Raw genomic sequence first — 17,266 nt, forward strand, 5'->3', positions numbered from 1 at the left:
CCAATGAGATGAGACCACAGAGAAATGTAGATCACATTTTGAATCACAACAGCGCACGAAACAGCCTCTAATCCCACCGCAGTGTCACAATGGTTCCAAACACCTCTGCCATTCTGCCATGCACAAAGCATGCTGCCGTGCCTTGGCGTGTCGAGCAGTGTGTCGAGCGACCCAATCCGGCAAGTCGACAATAATTTGTGGAAACGTGCACCTTGTTCTACCGCTGAGGTACCTACTCAGAATGAGTGTTTGATTCATGGGAACCAGTGTTACTGTGCCTTCATGGGTAGCAAATCTACTGCGCGAGATCGGAGATAGCATTCAACTTTGAATCATATGAGGCGTGGCGTGAGCAGATACCAGACCTAGTCGGAATGTAATCTAGCATGGATTGACTATTGGAGATTGCTGATGGATGTTCTCACAAAAAATTGTTTATTCTGAAAATTGTTTCAGATACCTACAACTGAATGTTCGGCACGTGCGGAGGATTTTTTGTAAGTCACACATAATAACTTTTACAGAGCATATGGTGTGTATATATATGGTGTGTCTCAAGAGCCGTGAATGAGATCGGACGTGTTTATTAAAATAATTAATTATTCATGTGCATAATTTCGTGATTGTCTGCATTTCCAATCGTGCATTATCTGGGTCATTAGTCATCTACCCCGACCTACGGCTACAGTATAATGTATAAGTGTAGTAAACAAGTGTAAGCGAAAAATGTCGGAGAATAGTCCATTTAATCGGAGTGGACTAACACGCCGCAGCCCGCCCTCAACGCCCACGCCGCAGCCCGGCCCGCCCGGGCCCACACCAGCAAACATGCCGCAGGAAGAAGAGCCCCCGAAGGTATTTCCCACGAGTGACATCCAGACCTGGCTGAAAAAGATCGAACTGAACCTCCACGACGTATGCTCTACATCTGCAGAAGGTAAACTTAACACTGACCAGAAGATCAGAATTAACAACTTGTGTCGCAACGTGAGCCACTTAGCCTCACAAATGGCTATTGAATACCAATCCCTAAAAAGCCACGCAGTCCAAGCATATCAGTCTCGCCAAGCGCATCAGGAAAAAATGGACCTCGTACAACGCATCCAAGAACTAAAGGAGTCAATTGAGGAATCCAGCCGACAAGTTTCGGGACCTGCATCGTTTGCCGACGCCCTGAAGAAAAATGGAACGAGGTACGTTCAACCGTCTAACATTAGCTCAGTCGCAATCTATCCGGTTGACAAGTTGAAATCGAGTGAGGAGACAAAATCTCTCGTTCAAAAGATTATCCGGCCCGAAGAAATGAAGCTGCACGTGAGAGGGTTGCGCAAGATCAAAAACGGCGGTGTAGTGATAAGCACTGACTCAAAAGAAGACGTAATAAAACTCAAGCAATCGGCGCAGCTTATGACCTCTGGACTCACCGTTGACGAGCCACAAAAACGCAAGCCCAGAATTGTAGTCATTGGAGTTCCCGCGGACATGCAGGAACCTGAAGTCCTCAAGTGCATATTCCATCAAAACTTAGCCGATAAATTACAAGATTGGTCGCTCGAAAAATTTATGGCTTCCACTAAGCTCAGTCACAAATCCGGAAAAAAGGACGCCGAGACCTGTAATTATTTAATTGAAGTTTCTGGAGCGATACGCAAGGCCTTAATTTCGAACGACAGAGTTTTTGTGAATTGGTCATCGTGCCCTGTTAGGGATTTCACCTTGGTGACGCGCTGTTTCAAATGTCAGCTTTACAATCATGCAGCGAAGACCTGCAAAATGGAGACTCACATCTGCGGCCACTGCGGCGAAGCGGGTCACTCATTTAAGGAATGCACAAAAAAGGACGAAGCACCAAAATGTGCAACATGCTCGTACTACAAGAAACCATGCAACCACCAAACAGGCGAAGCCGACTGCCCAGCTAGAAAAATGGCCGAAAAAAGGTATTTAAACTCTATAGATTATGAAGGCGCCTAGGAGCGCTAACTTTTCACATATTTCTATAGCACTTCATTATTTTTCATTAGTTTAACTCCCTATGAACAATAGCATATTTTCTGACCTAGATAGTTTCTCTGTATCAGAGTCTAAAGCATGCGATGTGGAAACCTGCAAACATCATGTTCGCCGCTGTTTAAATATAAACAAACTTGGAGATGATTTACGCAATATTGACTTTGGCCCCGTTTATAATTCTGCTGATGCAGAAAATAGTATGCTGTACCTGACTAAAAATGTCCAGCAAGCAATTTTACTTAACACCAATAAGACACGTCTTAATAGCAACGCCCTTCAAAAGATGACGTACGATGATACAGATAACCTACTAATAGTCGTAAAATGATTACCTACTGTACTCTGATATTTAATGGAACTTAAGAATCCACTTTTTGTTTAGGTAATAAGACTTATATTGTGTACCATACCTATAGTTTATAATTAAGTGAATAAGTAATAAATAATTAATATTGTCCTTTGCTGCCTGAAACACAGGGAATCCTAGTTCAGGCATTTGTAAATCACTTGTCTTTATAAATTATTAGTCTTTAAGAGCAACCACTGTACTATACTTTTCTCAATAAATTATTTGTATTTGTATTTGTATTTGTATTTGTATATGGTGCTACTTTACCCCACTGGTGCGATAATAGTTGGTTATGTAGTTCTGTTGATGATTACATGGTCTTCATGTTCGGTTGCACTTTATCCCAAATATGAAAATGTGTAGATAACGGAGTACCTACTGAGCGTACCTACGTGTGATCTTAAAACCAAATTGAAAATTCCTCTTCTTTTAAATTTTGAAGTAGGTTAAAAACGGAATGAATAACATTAACAAAATAGGTATCTACCTACTCAAGTAAGATAGATATCATTCATGTTTATTTTATGTTCAATTCATTGCTTGTTTACACAAAAAACCAATTTCTTAAAGTGATATACAGCCAACCCAGCTTACGCAAACACAGAGAGTTTATTAGCCTGCCGAGCAAGCATGCACATACTACTCCTGTCTTCTTTGATTAAAGTTTATTGAGCGGCATGCTAACGGTGACAACCCTTTGTTCTAATTCCCTGTACCATCACCAATATAAACGTGCAGCTCACAAATACCTTATTCTATAATCTTAAGGTTCAAATTTGGATAAATAATAGGTAAGGGAATGGTGGGAACGGGCGCCCCTATAAACAATTACGCGAATTGTTCTAATTTTACTATCCAAGGCCCGATCTAAAAATATATGGTACGTTAATCCGATTTAGCTACGTTCACATGTTTTTATTCTTCTTCGTTAGCTAATGCAATTTATTGGTAGCTGGCATGGACGTCATGAACGGTACCTATATGTATGTAGGTACCTACATATTTTATTCACGGAACTTGAACATACTCAGTACACTGTTGATGGTGCTGCGTTCATACGAGTAGAACTTGATGACCACATTTGCCACTGGCTTGCCTAATTTTCAGCCAGTTAGCTCCGATTAGTAGGCAAATAATTTTGATACGCCGCCGCTGTATACTGTACACTGTGTACAGGTGTGCAAATGAATGTAAATATAATATATCTTTAACAGAAAACATTCGTCAACCCCGAGTTAAGACTCCGGTATTAAGTCTCGCATAAAACGCATTTTAACTGAGTTGCAAGAGTGCTCCCATACGTCTACGTAAGTTTTGTACGGAGCACTAAAAATTTACTTCACAGTTTAAAAACGCCATTAAAATTAATTATGACCATGGTGCATCTTATGATAATTACAATTAGCCGGAAGAAAAAGGGGATGAAACATTGTTTGGGGTTCAAATTTTATTTGAAGGTATGAACTTGAAACATTGTAAAATAGTTGTAAACACGACCGAAGCGAGTGTTTTAAATCGACACGAGTTGCGAATTACCTATTCGCACGTGTATCGAACAACGTTTTACAGTACATATGGCACTTTAAAGTTTCGACATACGCACTAGGGATTGCTCCCGGTATTGAGTTTGTATGGCGAGAACTGGGAATTTCCCGGTTCCGGTACTGTATTTGTATAGAAAACCAGTACCGGGAGCAATCCCTAATACCCACGAAAAGTGCTATTTTACGCACTAGTGCGGAAAAGTAGCCCCCCATATGTACTGTAAAGGTATTTTATGAAAAGAGAAAAAAAACTTATTTTGGCGGTTATAAAAATACATTCCTCAACGTGGTGAAAAGAGGGTGGTAAGGAGATCTAAAATTTTATTGATTGCGGGACTTGAGTCTTTGTAAAAAGGCATATTATTAGAACAGAAGGAATAGTTATTTTCGATACAAGGGCGAAAAAGACGAAATTCGAAACGAGTGGCGATAAATTAAAACACGACCCAAGGGAGTGTTTTAAATCGACACGAGTTGCGAATTACCTATTCGCACGTGCATCGAACAACGTTTTACAGTACATATGACACTTTAAAGTTTCGACATACGCACGGAAAGTGCTATTTTACGCACTAGTGCAGAAAAGTAGCCCCATAAGTATGTACTGTAAAAAAGATTTCACCGTTTTTAAATTTTGTATGGGGTTAAAATTTTATTTGAAGCTAGAAACATGAAACTTAGTAAAAAAAGTATTTTATAACAAAAGAAAAAACTTCTTTCATATAAATTATTCGAAAATAGTTTTTCTGCGTATAAATTATCGAAAATATTTTTTTTCAGTTAGTGGCTTGAAACTTTGTAGGTTGTGACAGACAAATCTCATGCGTTGTATAATACATATAACAAAACACACAACACACAAATGATTGCCTCTTTTTGCGGATAAAAGTTTAATCAGAAAACCAGCCTTAATAGCATTTCTTTTGTCTTTTAAACTTTACCAAAGATACAATTTAATTTCAATGCGGATTATCCGATATCTGGGTTGGTGGATAATTTACTTGTCTGCACAATTAGGGGCCAATATTTCAGTGATGATCGATGTATCGTTTATATACAGTGATGAATTTTGGGATAACCGAAAGAAAAGGAAAACCAAGAGCAAGTGTAAAAAAATATATGTAGGTACCTATGCTGACGATGTATGTAAAACCCTTGTAAGTTAATAAGATTAGTATACCTAAGTACATATGTTTTTCGAGTTATAATATTACGGCTATTTAGACTCTATTTTCCGAGTTTCTTCTGAAGTCAGAAGGGGTAACCGGCATAAAGTTACTTTTACATTTATAATACTAGTAAAGATTTTCCCGTTTCAGCTTAATGAAAGAGCAATACTCACACACGACATGACGCAATGCTCTTCGAACGCTTATACAATTAGAAACCTGCCCGTTAGAGTTAAGTAATTAAAGCATTCCATTCCACACACCGTCGCTCCTCGAACAACCAATGTATTCTGAAATCAAAAGAGATATTTTCATAAAAATCCTACAGAAAAACATTTGTTGTATGTACATATTATTATAATTGTACCGGAAAGCATATTTTGTTGGATTCTAGTTCGTACAAATCATAAATCAGTTAAATTAAAAACATCAGCTTATTATACATTATTTACAATTCGTCTTACTTGCGGTCCGTAACATGAGTGGAGTAATTGACTTCAAGAATAAGGAGTCAATCAAGTGGTCGGATTCATTGATGCTCATGGAAGGAAAGTCGCACGTCGCTGGTCGTCAGCTCGCCTCGCCGGCTTATTCCCGCTAACTTTTCTCGTTTAAACTTATTTCCTTTTATCTAGCCACGAGGGAAACCGTCTTCGACTTATCGCCGGTTTTATTAAATTACTTGATAATTTCAATCCCTAACGTCTCAGACATCTTGTTTGTTCTTTCACAGAGTTAAGGAACACTCCGATTCGGTTCTGCCCAGACTATGTCTTAATACCATCAGGGCCCCTATTCGACATGTGCAACTGTCAGATTTCGCGTCATTTGAAATTCAACTGCTGAAGTTCATTTGAAGTTCATCAAGTGCTGAAGTTCATTTGGTACAAACAATAATTTAACAAAAAACAACTGTGTTTTATTATTACTTTAAGGTTTATAATGGTTTGGTTTGGTTGTCACCTAACTGTGGATTGCTAATGTCAAATTTTGACAAGTAATGATTCCAAAGGTAGACTTGGTTCTCTATGACCTTCGGCACCATCTTGGAGTTTTTGACGTGCGAAAGGGTAATTTATAGCAAAGAGTAAAACTTTTTTTTTTCAGTACGTAAGTTTACATGAATTAATGACATCTTGTGAGCGATAGACCAACGAATGCGCTGTAGGCGATGCGGCGGCGAGTAGTGGAACTTACGTGACAATTTCCATCAATCAAAAAGGGACTACATTGCTGATGGTCGATAAAGGCTATTAATAATTGAATTTTAACAGCAAGAATGCCTTATTGACAAGCGATCTTTTTGTTGACCCCACACCTACACGTCAAATAATGCTTGCTCCACACATTCTCCTATAAACGCTCAAAATTGTAAAAAAATGAAACAATTTACTCATCACCTCTCTCAACTCAAGCTGCCTATTTCTAAACCACGTTAATAAACCACAAGTTGTACCTTAAGAGCCTCCTGTTGGAGCTGAGATTTAAATATTTTAGGTAAATATACCCGTCTCGCTAACGGAAGCGGCACCTAAAACTAATGCGATAAGGACAAGGTGAAAAATCCTGCGTAAAAATCTCAAATATCGAGGTCGAGTACGAAACCTCCTGTTTCCTGTTTACTTTTAACTGTTTCCTCCTCCAAAACTTAACCAATCGTAACCAAATTTGGAAATCTAAATGATTATGAAATTATCTGTGTCGGACCGTTTTGCTTTTTTGGCTAATTGATATCAGTTTTGAATACCACGCCTCTCATTGCGGCATAGTCAATTAGGCCATTTTGGCCATTTTTGAAGGGCTCTAGCGCCTTAAAAAACAAAAATATCAAAAAAAGCAAAACGGTCCGACACCGTTATTGACAATATTAATCTGTGTTAAAAAAATCATTGCTCTAGCTTCAAAACCCACGGAGGAAACAGTCGAGTACGTTTGTATGGAGAAATGACCACTCCTGTTGGCTCTTAACACATTTCGTAAACCACATATTCAGAAAAGTCCGTATTTTATTACTAAGTGGAACATGAATAGCTTGTATTACTTTTTTGGCATAAAAGTAATCTAAATTAGTCAAAATATTTTGACTAAATATTGCGCTACTGCTACCTACTATATAGGTACCTACTACCTTAGTAACTTGGTAACTTTGTCAGTCACCAACTATTTTGATGCTACCTACAAAGAGCATCAAAATAGTTGGTGACTGACAGGTCAGGCTTCGGTCTTGGTAAGTAATATAGTCAAATACAGTAGGTCATAAGACCTAACATTACTACCAAGACCTAAAAGTACCTATTGTTTAATATGTATCTACTCAGAGATGATTTTTAATTAAAGGAGATTAAATACATATATGTTATTCAACTACAAATAAAAAAATTAGATCTATTTCAGTTTACACATTTTTTTTCGTTTTGTTTAATAAAACATTAAAGTTTTTAAGCATTTAACTTTATTTAATTTTCTTCACTTTATTATTTTCTGATATTTAAGTAGGTATGGTGTTTCAGGTTGGTAACAGGAAATAAGAAAACCACACCTCTCCAAAAACTCTGCTGGTGATTCACATCTGTAAGTTTAAATATGAAACATGATAAAAACACTTAAATTAAAAACTTAATGTCTGGGAGACCGAGTTTTGCTCGGGAAACATATAATAACCCAAAAATGCGTTTTCCCAGAGATAAAACCTAGCTAGATCGATTTTGCGCCCCCGTAAACCTCCATATAGCAAATTTCATCTAAATCCGTTTAGAGCCGTTCCCGAGATCCCCGAAATATATATACATATAAATAAATAAATAAATTTACAAGAATTGCTCGTTTAAAGGTATTAAAAACTTATAAATAAATTATTAGCCCTAAATCCTGGTAGTGAGTGTAGTGACCTACCAAGTGCGGTAGGGTGCCCTTCTGCAGGCTGCCCGCTTGCCCCGCTGGATAAGAATGCTGATCCGCATCATCAAAAGCATACAGATATAAAGCGCTTTGACAGCTCCTCTTAGAGGCAACGCGCGCTAGGCCGCACGCCATAAATCTAACCTAAAGTCTTAAATTCGAGATCATGAACATGAAATATTGTTCGCTATAATATTAAAATCATAGGTATTAGACCTATGATTTTACTATTATAGCGAAAAGTTAGCAGGAGACGGCCGTGCCGTGGTCGTGATAGGTACAGCATGCGTGGACCAGACAAGCAAACCCTGAATTATGTCCCTACCTATTTGACTATACCTTTGTTCACCATTATGTTCACCTATGTATATTTACTCTTCTTTCCAAGATAATCATCTTTTTCAAGATGTAACCCGTATAATCGGGCTGTATAATTGCCTCAATTTTTTTTACACAAAGTTGTATGTAATCTTAATTCGATAATTAATGATGTTTTACATATTTATCATATACTATTTTGCAAATTTTTCTTGGATATTTGTACGTTGTTTATTTCGATTGACGATTACTATGACAGCGTTTTTTTTTTCTTTTTTGGCATTTACTACAGTAGCCAGTGTCATGTCGATATAAAAACACTTTAAAAATGGAAAGGTTGAGTCCTCAATACAGTGACATTATAACTCAAACAAGAACCATCCAAAGGGGGGTGGGGGGAAATTTCGTTATCTGCCTCTCTATCACTCTTGCATATACGAGCGAAATTTAATGGTGGCAGATAACGAAATTGGTATCGCGGCAGGCCCTCTTTAAACAAACCGCCTTGATTCATCAATGTTATATTTATTAGGAACAAACGTTGACTGCCGACTGTTCTATATATTATACTACTCTTTGCTGCCCACTTCTAGCGCTGGCGGTACACCGCGAAAATCAGTAAAATGCTGCAAATGGTGTTAAAGGTCTGAAAATCGGTACGATTGATCTTTAGGACATTTGAAACAATTTGACCCGAAGCGCCAACAAATAAAAAAAACGAGAGGAGTTATGACGTCATGTTTTTTTGTATGAAATAAAAAAAATGTTTAGAAACCTATCGTGTATGGTATTAAACGAAAGGGCTTTCTGAGCCAATGCTAAAAATATATCACATAGTTACATTTCAGTCATTTTGTTTAAATTATAATAAAAATAGTTTTCAAAACATACCAAGTTTGGGCTTCTCCAGATACAATACCATAATTTTTTTTTGTAAAATATACCTCAAATTATCCCTAATATCCTCATATCTAACCCTAATAAAGCAATTTTGAAATTATTTACATTTAGGTTTTTTTTTTAATTTTTCAATTTTACAAAGTGTAATAATAGCCCTGCCGAATTACTCAATACGAGTAATAATGTCATTCGGGTAAAATAAGAGTATTGAAACTTGCTTTTTCTACTCCCGTACTTTTATTTGTCATTTAAAGGGTCGTGCACACACCTTTAAACCCCTAACTTATAGTTATCAACACAAGTCTTTAGTCTATTCCCCAAAAAAATATTTGTGCATACACGCAGTATCTTTTTGGCACTTTTACGATACTTCGTGTAATCACCATTTAAAAAATATTGTATGGAATACATTGTTTCCAACCTAATTTTGTCATTTCTGACAGATGAGTAAACCATAGACATGTTTTGGTTAATGGTACGATTATTTTCATCTTTATAGGGCTGTATCTCCTAAACCGTGCGTCGTAGCACAAAAATAATCAAATTTTCGTTCCCCTTTGAAACTCCTAAGTAATATTTAGAAAACACGAAAAACAAAAAAAAAAGAATTTTTTTTTATAGGGTTGTATCTCCTAAACCGTGCGTCGTAGCGCAAAAATATTAAAATTTTCATTCCTCTGTAAGAAACCCTAATTAATATTTAAAAAAAAAACACAAAAAAGAGATTAAAAAAAAACAAAAAAAACTTTATAATGCTGTATCTCCTAAACCGTGCGTCGTAGCGCAAAAATAATCAAATTTTCGTTCCCCTTTAAGGAACCCCTAAGTAAGATTTAAAAAACACAAAAAAAGAAAAAAAAAAGAAAAAAAAAGAAAAAGAGGAAGAAAAATATTTATAGGGCTGTATCACCTAAACCGTGCGTCGTAGCGCAAAAATAATAAAATTTTCGTTCCCCTTAAGAATCCCACGCACTGAACAACCTATCACATTAGGACATGAAACAATCATCATCATCCATTTTTATTATTATTTCATTGCATTTCAAAGTAAGTGCTTGGTCGTAGAAAAAGTATTGTATGCAACGTTGTTTAACTGAGTCAAAAAATACTAGTGGCGTCTTTATTAACAATTTTCGGTTGTTGTTTGTTGTTATTGTTACTCACGCCACTCGCCTTTTTTGACCTCTCTTAAACAACAGTTGCATAAAATACTATTACATGTTCCTTTGGTAATATCTAAGCTTTAAGTAAGAAAAAGTTCTGATGAGTGGGGGGCGGAGAACTCGGGAAAGGGGGGACGTTAAAGGTGAGTTTTTTCGGTTAATTCTTTCTTAATTATTACATAGACAATTTTTACTACGACTTATAGATTCCGAGATATAAGCGACTTTCTGAAAAAAACCGTTTTATATTAATTTTATGCTTTCTTTTTAAATATTTAATTGAGAGATTCATAGATCACACTATGTAAAATTGAAAAATAAAAAAAAAACCTAAATGTATATAATTTCAAAATTGCTTTATTAGGGTTAGATATGAGGATATTAGGTATAAGATTAGAGGTATATTTTACAAAAAAAAATTTGCCGTATTGTATCTGGAGAAACCCAAACTTAATTGGTATGTTTTGAAAATTATTTATATTATAATAAAAAAAAAATACTGAAATGTAATGATGTGATATATGTTTGGAATCGGCTCCTAAAGCCCTTTCGTTTAATACCAAACACGATAGGTTTTTAAACAATATTTTTTTATTCCTTACAAAAAAAGATGACGTCATAACTCCTCTCGTTTTCTTTTTATTTGTTGGTGCTTCGGGTCAAATTGTTTCAAATGTTCTACAGATCAATCGTACCGATTTTCATACCTTTAACATCATTTGCAGCATTTTACTGAATTTCTCGGTGTACCGCCAGCGCTATATAGGTATACTTGGTCAACCAGATCTTGACAGTAGACAAAGGCGGCAATTTTGAAAAATGTAGGCGCGAAGGGATATCGTCCCATGGAAGATTTGAATTTCGTGCCTTTTTTTACTGACAAGATTTGGTTGACCAGCTATATACATATTATACTACTCTTTGCCTACGCCTTTGTTTTAAACTTTTTTTTAACAAGTTTTCACAGACAATTAAAAATTTGACATAGACACATCAAGGCGGTTTGTTTACAAAGGGGCCTATCGGGAAGTGCGAAAATCGAAACTCAGCTATTTGCCTCTTTATCGCTCGAATATGCAAGAGTGATAGAGAGGTTAGATAACAAAATTTCTAATTTCTGACTGTATTTTTCTTTAAATATTTTCAAATATAATTAAGTTGCGTTGTTTTATCACAAAGTTAAAAAGACTTAAAAGACCACTGTTTGTATCATCACCATCAGATCAGCTCGATGGTAACCATAAAAATATTGTATTGTCACCCATATTACATATTATGTACTTATGTAAATTTTCAGCTTCATGAACACCCGAGAAGTGGGTCAAATCTAGACACGCGGTAGCGTGTCCAGCCAAGTTCAAAGAAAAAGGAACTGGCGACGCAGCAACCGTGTGTAATATTACACGAACCATTTCGAGCTACTTTTGACCCCTTCACAACTTGAAACCTACTTAACCTACACACATGAAAGGACCCCGTACCATAAGTATGGAAAATGTGGTTTCAGTTAAATATTCTGAGATTTTGATATAATATAGATTTTAACGTCCTGAACAAAAGTCTCTATGGGGGCTACCACTGTTGCCGAGTCCCTTTCAGAGTTACGACTGATTTTGTATCAGATAGTAAATCATTAATTAGATGCAATTACCAACTATATATTTAAACAATTGACATTAGATTGAACCTATATTGCGATTTCGCGATAAACTGGCCATTTGACGAAAGATAAAGTGACTGCAATGTCAACTTCAAACGTGCGTCATGTGCACTTCGTAGATTATTAATAAATAACATAATATTTATTGATAATAATGTGAATATATACCGAATAAGATTATTTATGTAAGGTTTAGATGTAAGATTTACAAAGCTGACGTTAATCTTACTAGACGTAATGCTAATTGGAACCTTCTTAATGAAAATCATTTTCCGCAGTTTCCTAGGCTTGACATGGCGTATTTGAAGCGACTGACTATTGGTATTTACCAAATTAATTTAAGCCCTGCTTACATACAGGATAAAATGGATATGGATAATAACGATGTATTTGAGTTTGATGAACTAAATGAACACGGCCTGATACGTATGAGAATACGCTCGCGTTTTCGAAATGCAGTTAAACATCAATTATGGATAGCGTTCCAAAACGAAATTCCGGAGGAAGAGCCTATCTTGGCCTATTACTGTAAATGTAAAACCGGTGCCAGGACTATTGGTTGTTGTGCTCATGTTGCCAGTGTGGTATGGTACCTTGGTTATGCACGTCATCAAGAAAACGTGAAATACCCAAGTACTGCATTATTAAACCACATACTTGATTGTGCGAACAGAAATCCTTGATAAACCGAGTTTTAAAGTGTACATGTGTATCTATCAAAGTATGTAAATATATGTAGATAAGATTGAACGAGTAACACTATTTTCTTTCATTTTATCCGTTAGGTAGTTTGTTTTGTCTGGTACAATCTACTGTAAAAAATATGGGTGCATTAAAATGCACAAAAAAATGTTCCAATGATTTGTATGTCGTTGTAATAAGAACTTCTCAAAACATTTATCAAACGATTTATTTTTCACTAGAAAAAGACGCTGGAAGTGTCATATTACATTACTGATATTACTGTCACTGTGACAAGGTGCGAATTAGTAGTTAGTACTAGTCTATTTCCTTGAGGGTACAAAATAAGTCGTAACTCTGAAAGGGACTCGGCAACAGTGGTAGCCCCCATAGAGACTTTTGTTCAGGACGATAAAATCTATATTATATCAAAATCTCAGAATATTTAACTGAAACCACATTTTCCATACTTATGGTACGGGGTCCTTTGGCACATGTATTCAAGTCCCTTAGCTAGTTCAAAATACACTATTTCATAAACATAGCTCAAACAGTTATTGATAAATTAACCTTTAAAAACCGGCATTTTTGTGACTGACTGACATATAGATCAAAAACCTAACCCACTTCCAGGTGACCTAGAAACTTGAAATTTGGCATCAAGGTAGACTATTAGGTGTATATAGAAGGAAAAATGTGAAAATTGGAAATGATTGATATTTTGATGGAAAAAAAAATAATTAATACTTATAGACCAAAAACCTAACCCACTTCTAGATCACTTAGAAACTTGATATTTGGCATCAAAGTCGACTATTAGGTGCATATAGAAGGAAAAATGTGAAAACTGGAAATTATTGATATTTCGATGGAAAAAAAATAATTAATACTTATAGACCAAAAACCTAACCCACTTCTAGATGACTTAGAAACTTGATATTTGGCATCAAGGTAGACTATTAGGTGCATATAGAGGGAAAAATCTGAAAACTGGAAATTATTGATATATCGATGGAAAAAAAAAATACTTATAGACCAAAAACCTAACCCACTTCTAAATTACTTAGAAACTTGATATTTGGAATGAAAGTAGACTATAAGGCGTATACAAAAGAAAAAATGTGAAACTGAAACTTTTTGACAATTAACCGCGCGTTAGCGAGGGTCTCCTTTTCAGCTTAGGCAAACTGCTTTCATGATGAATACTATAGTAATTTCTGTACAAAAAGTAATGATATCCCAACAAAAACATAAATGTGAAATGAGAGCCAAGTTCAATATTGAGAATATGTGTCGTTGTTAAGTCGCCGACAAAAGAATTGATATCTATATGGGTGCCAAGTTCTATGCTGTGTAGAAAATCCTGAGATTATAAAGGATTTGTCTTGGCTAGTTTTTACGTATAGGCATATAGTGTAACGATGCACGTTACTATAGGCATCTAAATCAAAAGTATTATTTAAAATAATGTGAAATTAAGAAATTAACATAACATTTCTGTGCGCGACTGTACTTTCCGCCGAACGGCGATGTCAGCAGTTTTACCCTTCTTATACCACCGGCCATCACTCCGCGCCCCACTCTTCGTTCGATCGTCTCTAAGGACGGACGCTGCTGGCCGCGTTCACGAGCCGTGAGCCGTGTCCTCTCACGCGCCGGCGCAAATTAAAATAATATTTTTTAAATCGGCAATGCTAGCCAAGTGTAGCTAAATCTTTAAAATTTTCTATAAGCAAATGATTTTAAGTACTAGTTAGTTCTACCCGTCCTGCACCCCGTTTGGGTAAGTGTTGAACGTTACTTAGTTTTAAGAATCTAGTGTGCTAAATTCTATTGTGCTAAAACGCTTATAATTGTGCCTTGCCGGTATCATGTATTTTAAAATAATTCCTATCTAGTAAGTGTTGTTAGCCGCCGCGTCGCGGCGTAACGGTAAAAGTACCGTTATAACATGGCGTCTCATACATTTTGCCCAGCGTGTTATTTAACTTCAGATTATTAATAGCCTTAGCTCACAAGCTTAGTTTATTGCATTTTTATCATTTTAGTTGATCCCCATTATTGTAATTTAATTTCATAATCTTGCACTCTGCTTTTGGTACCTACTTGCCATATCACTTAACCGCTGTAACTCCGTTCTGGTTATGAACACCCACCATCTACTTTTTGCTACTCCCTTGCTTGCTTAGCGTCATCGTTGGGGTTCATACCGAGCGGCCAATTAATACGTGGACATAAAGCTGGACGATGTACATTCCAGGGTGCAATTAGACGGCTTAAAAACTACGGCGGCAGGGGGGACCTGCTGATCCGACCGCAGAGTAGGAGGCCCTCCAGAGGCTTCCCGGCTTCACGCACCAGCTGACCTCGGCGCTTCCCGAGACATCCCGGCGTCCGAACACAGGGCTCGCACGACCACCTTGCCACGTCAGGGGAGTACCCACCTACGTCAGTGAAATCAGACAGGCTAATTTAAAATTTAACGGACCACTACCACGACCACCGCTCGGGTTATTTTTTTAATAAATTTATTTGTTATAAAGCGTTTGGGACTTTAATTTAAACCTCCCAACCTTAATAATATTTTCCACCGTAATATATATGTTTTTTTCAACCGTAATATATATTTTTCTGTTAGTTTTTCAAAAACTTGGTTTGTTGTTAAAAACTAGCCAAGACAAATCCTTTATAATTTCAGGATTTTCTACACAGCACAGAACTTGGCACCCATATAGATCTCAATTCTTTTGTCGGCGAGTCAACAACGACACGTATTCTCAATATTGAACTTGGCTCTCATTTCACATTTATGTTTTTGTTGGGATTTAATTTGCATGATTTGATTGGAACCACATTGGAACAGACAGACAACCAACGGGACAGATGAAACTAAGTAAAAGCTTGAAAAAATGTGGCTTTTTCAATTTCTATTGCAACTTCAGATGAAAACGGGGTTTCTATTGTTTCCCAGATAGTTTTAAGCCATAATGTATTGTTTGCTCGAATTTTCGTTAGTCATAATTCATTTGGTTCAGAAACGCGTCACTTTTCAGGATTGCCATAAAACAAATCTAACCTAACCTAACCTATCTATAGGATAACCTAAAATCTTGAAATGTTAACGGTTTCAGTTTTATGAGTAATGATAATATGACAAACAATACATTATGACTTAAAACTTTATGGGAAACAACGGGACCCCATGAAAACGTCCTTATTGAAGCATAAGGACCCTTAATTTATGGAAAGCCACATATAACAACCAATTCGAGGCTACTAGGTGGCAAAATACGACTCAATACGAGTAGGTAGGTCAAATACACGAGAGTAAGGATTTATATTTGGCCAAATATTCTTGTGACAAAGTTATTCTTCCTCGCGTTATCTCGATTTTGCCACGGATCATGAGAACCTATTGTTCGCTTGACAATTAATCTCAAGGATTGGCGTAGGCACTAGTTTTTCCGAAAGCAACTGCCATCTGACCTTCCAACCCAGAGGGTAAACTAGGCCTTATTGGGATCTGTTAGGCTGTTAAAGTTTAAAGTTACCTACTCGTAAGTCTCGTAACACAACATATAAGTTTCACATAACAAAATTACTTACATATATATATTATGTACCTAAACATATTACTTTTCTAAAAAAAGGACTGAAATCTAGTGCTGCGAAGAAACGGTATTTTTGTTCGGCTTTTTTGTTGCTATTTTGGCATATGGATACATGGTAGAAGAAGTAAGTATGGAATCCTCCTCCGTTTTGCGTGGTCCGACGCTCCTGGCCGGGTTTTCGCGATTTTCCGTCAATGTCTGTCAATACCTTATTTCTTACGAACACCTAAAATAATAAGTTTAAAATTAATCTCAATGTCTCCAGTTTGCTGTTCATTCAAACTGACAAAATCCAAATTTCTGAGGCAATATACGACCGCTGTCTTATATAAGCCATTAAAATTCATCATGAATAATCACGTTGCGTTGTTATAAATTTAATTAAATAAATAATTATTGTATTTAATTTATAACAACTAATTAGGCATAGCGTCCAATTTAGAATATGACACAGGCACTAGTTCTTACGAATTTTACCTTAATTTATTAATCAAAGGACCTGAGGTAAAAGTGAGAAGAGGTTAATAAGCAGATGCACCAGCTAGTCGCCGACGCTCCGCTTCCCCCGGGATTAGCCCTTAAGCCTGCACCTAACAGACTGGCTCATAGGGGGCTATGAGCTTGCTGTTGCGTCAATTTTCATTTTTAGAAAAAAAAACTAGTCTACTAACTACTAACAACACAATAAATGCTTATTTTGCCGCATTCTTCACTATCTCTCCCTATTTCACTGCCATCTAACCCAGAGGACAAAAATATAGCTTATTGTGGCTACTGGCTACTCCGTCTTCCTCATGACTCATGATATTTTACTTCACCATAAAGTAATTGGTGTAATATCAAATGATATTTTTCACACAAGTTACAAGAAGTTCATTGCTAAGAGCCGGGGTTAGGACCCACGACGATTGGTTTAAAATTTAAACTTTATATATAATTTGTTACCTAGTAATTATACTA

At 36.4% G+C, this 17,266-nt stretch overlaps 1 protein-coding gene across 1 annotated transcript; it reads left to right on the forward strand.

Annotated features, from left to right (window-relative positions):
- The first annotated feature begins 726 nt into the window (after positions 1-726).
- Positions 727-2,058, forward strand: LOC134662942 (uncharacterized). The gene has a single exon (XM_063519245.1). It carries the CDS (start codon positions 727-729, stop codon positions 1,972-1,974), a length of 1,248 nt encoding a protein of 415 aa, XP_063375315.1. The 3' UTR covers positions 1,975-2,058.
- The last annotated feature ends 15,208 nt before the right edge of the window (positions 2,059-17,266 follow it).

The sequence above is a fragment of the Cydia amplana genome, chromosome 3 (assembly GCF_948474715.1).
Source record: "Cydia amplana chromosome 3, ilCydAmpl1.1, whole genome shotgun sequence".
Lineage (NCBI taxonomy): Eukaryota > Metazoa > Arthropoda > Insecta > Lepidoptera > Tortricidae > Cydia > Cydia amplana.

What these genes read in the sequence shown, in the direction of transcription:
- LOC134662942 (XM_063519245.1), top strand. Translation starts at nt 727, where the DNA reads ATGTCGGAGAATAGTCCATTTAATCGGAGTGGACTAACACGCCGCAGC.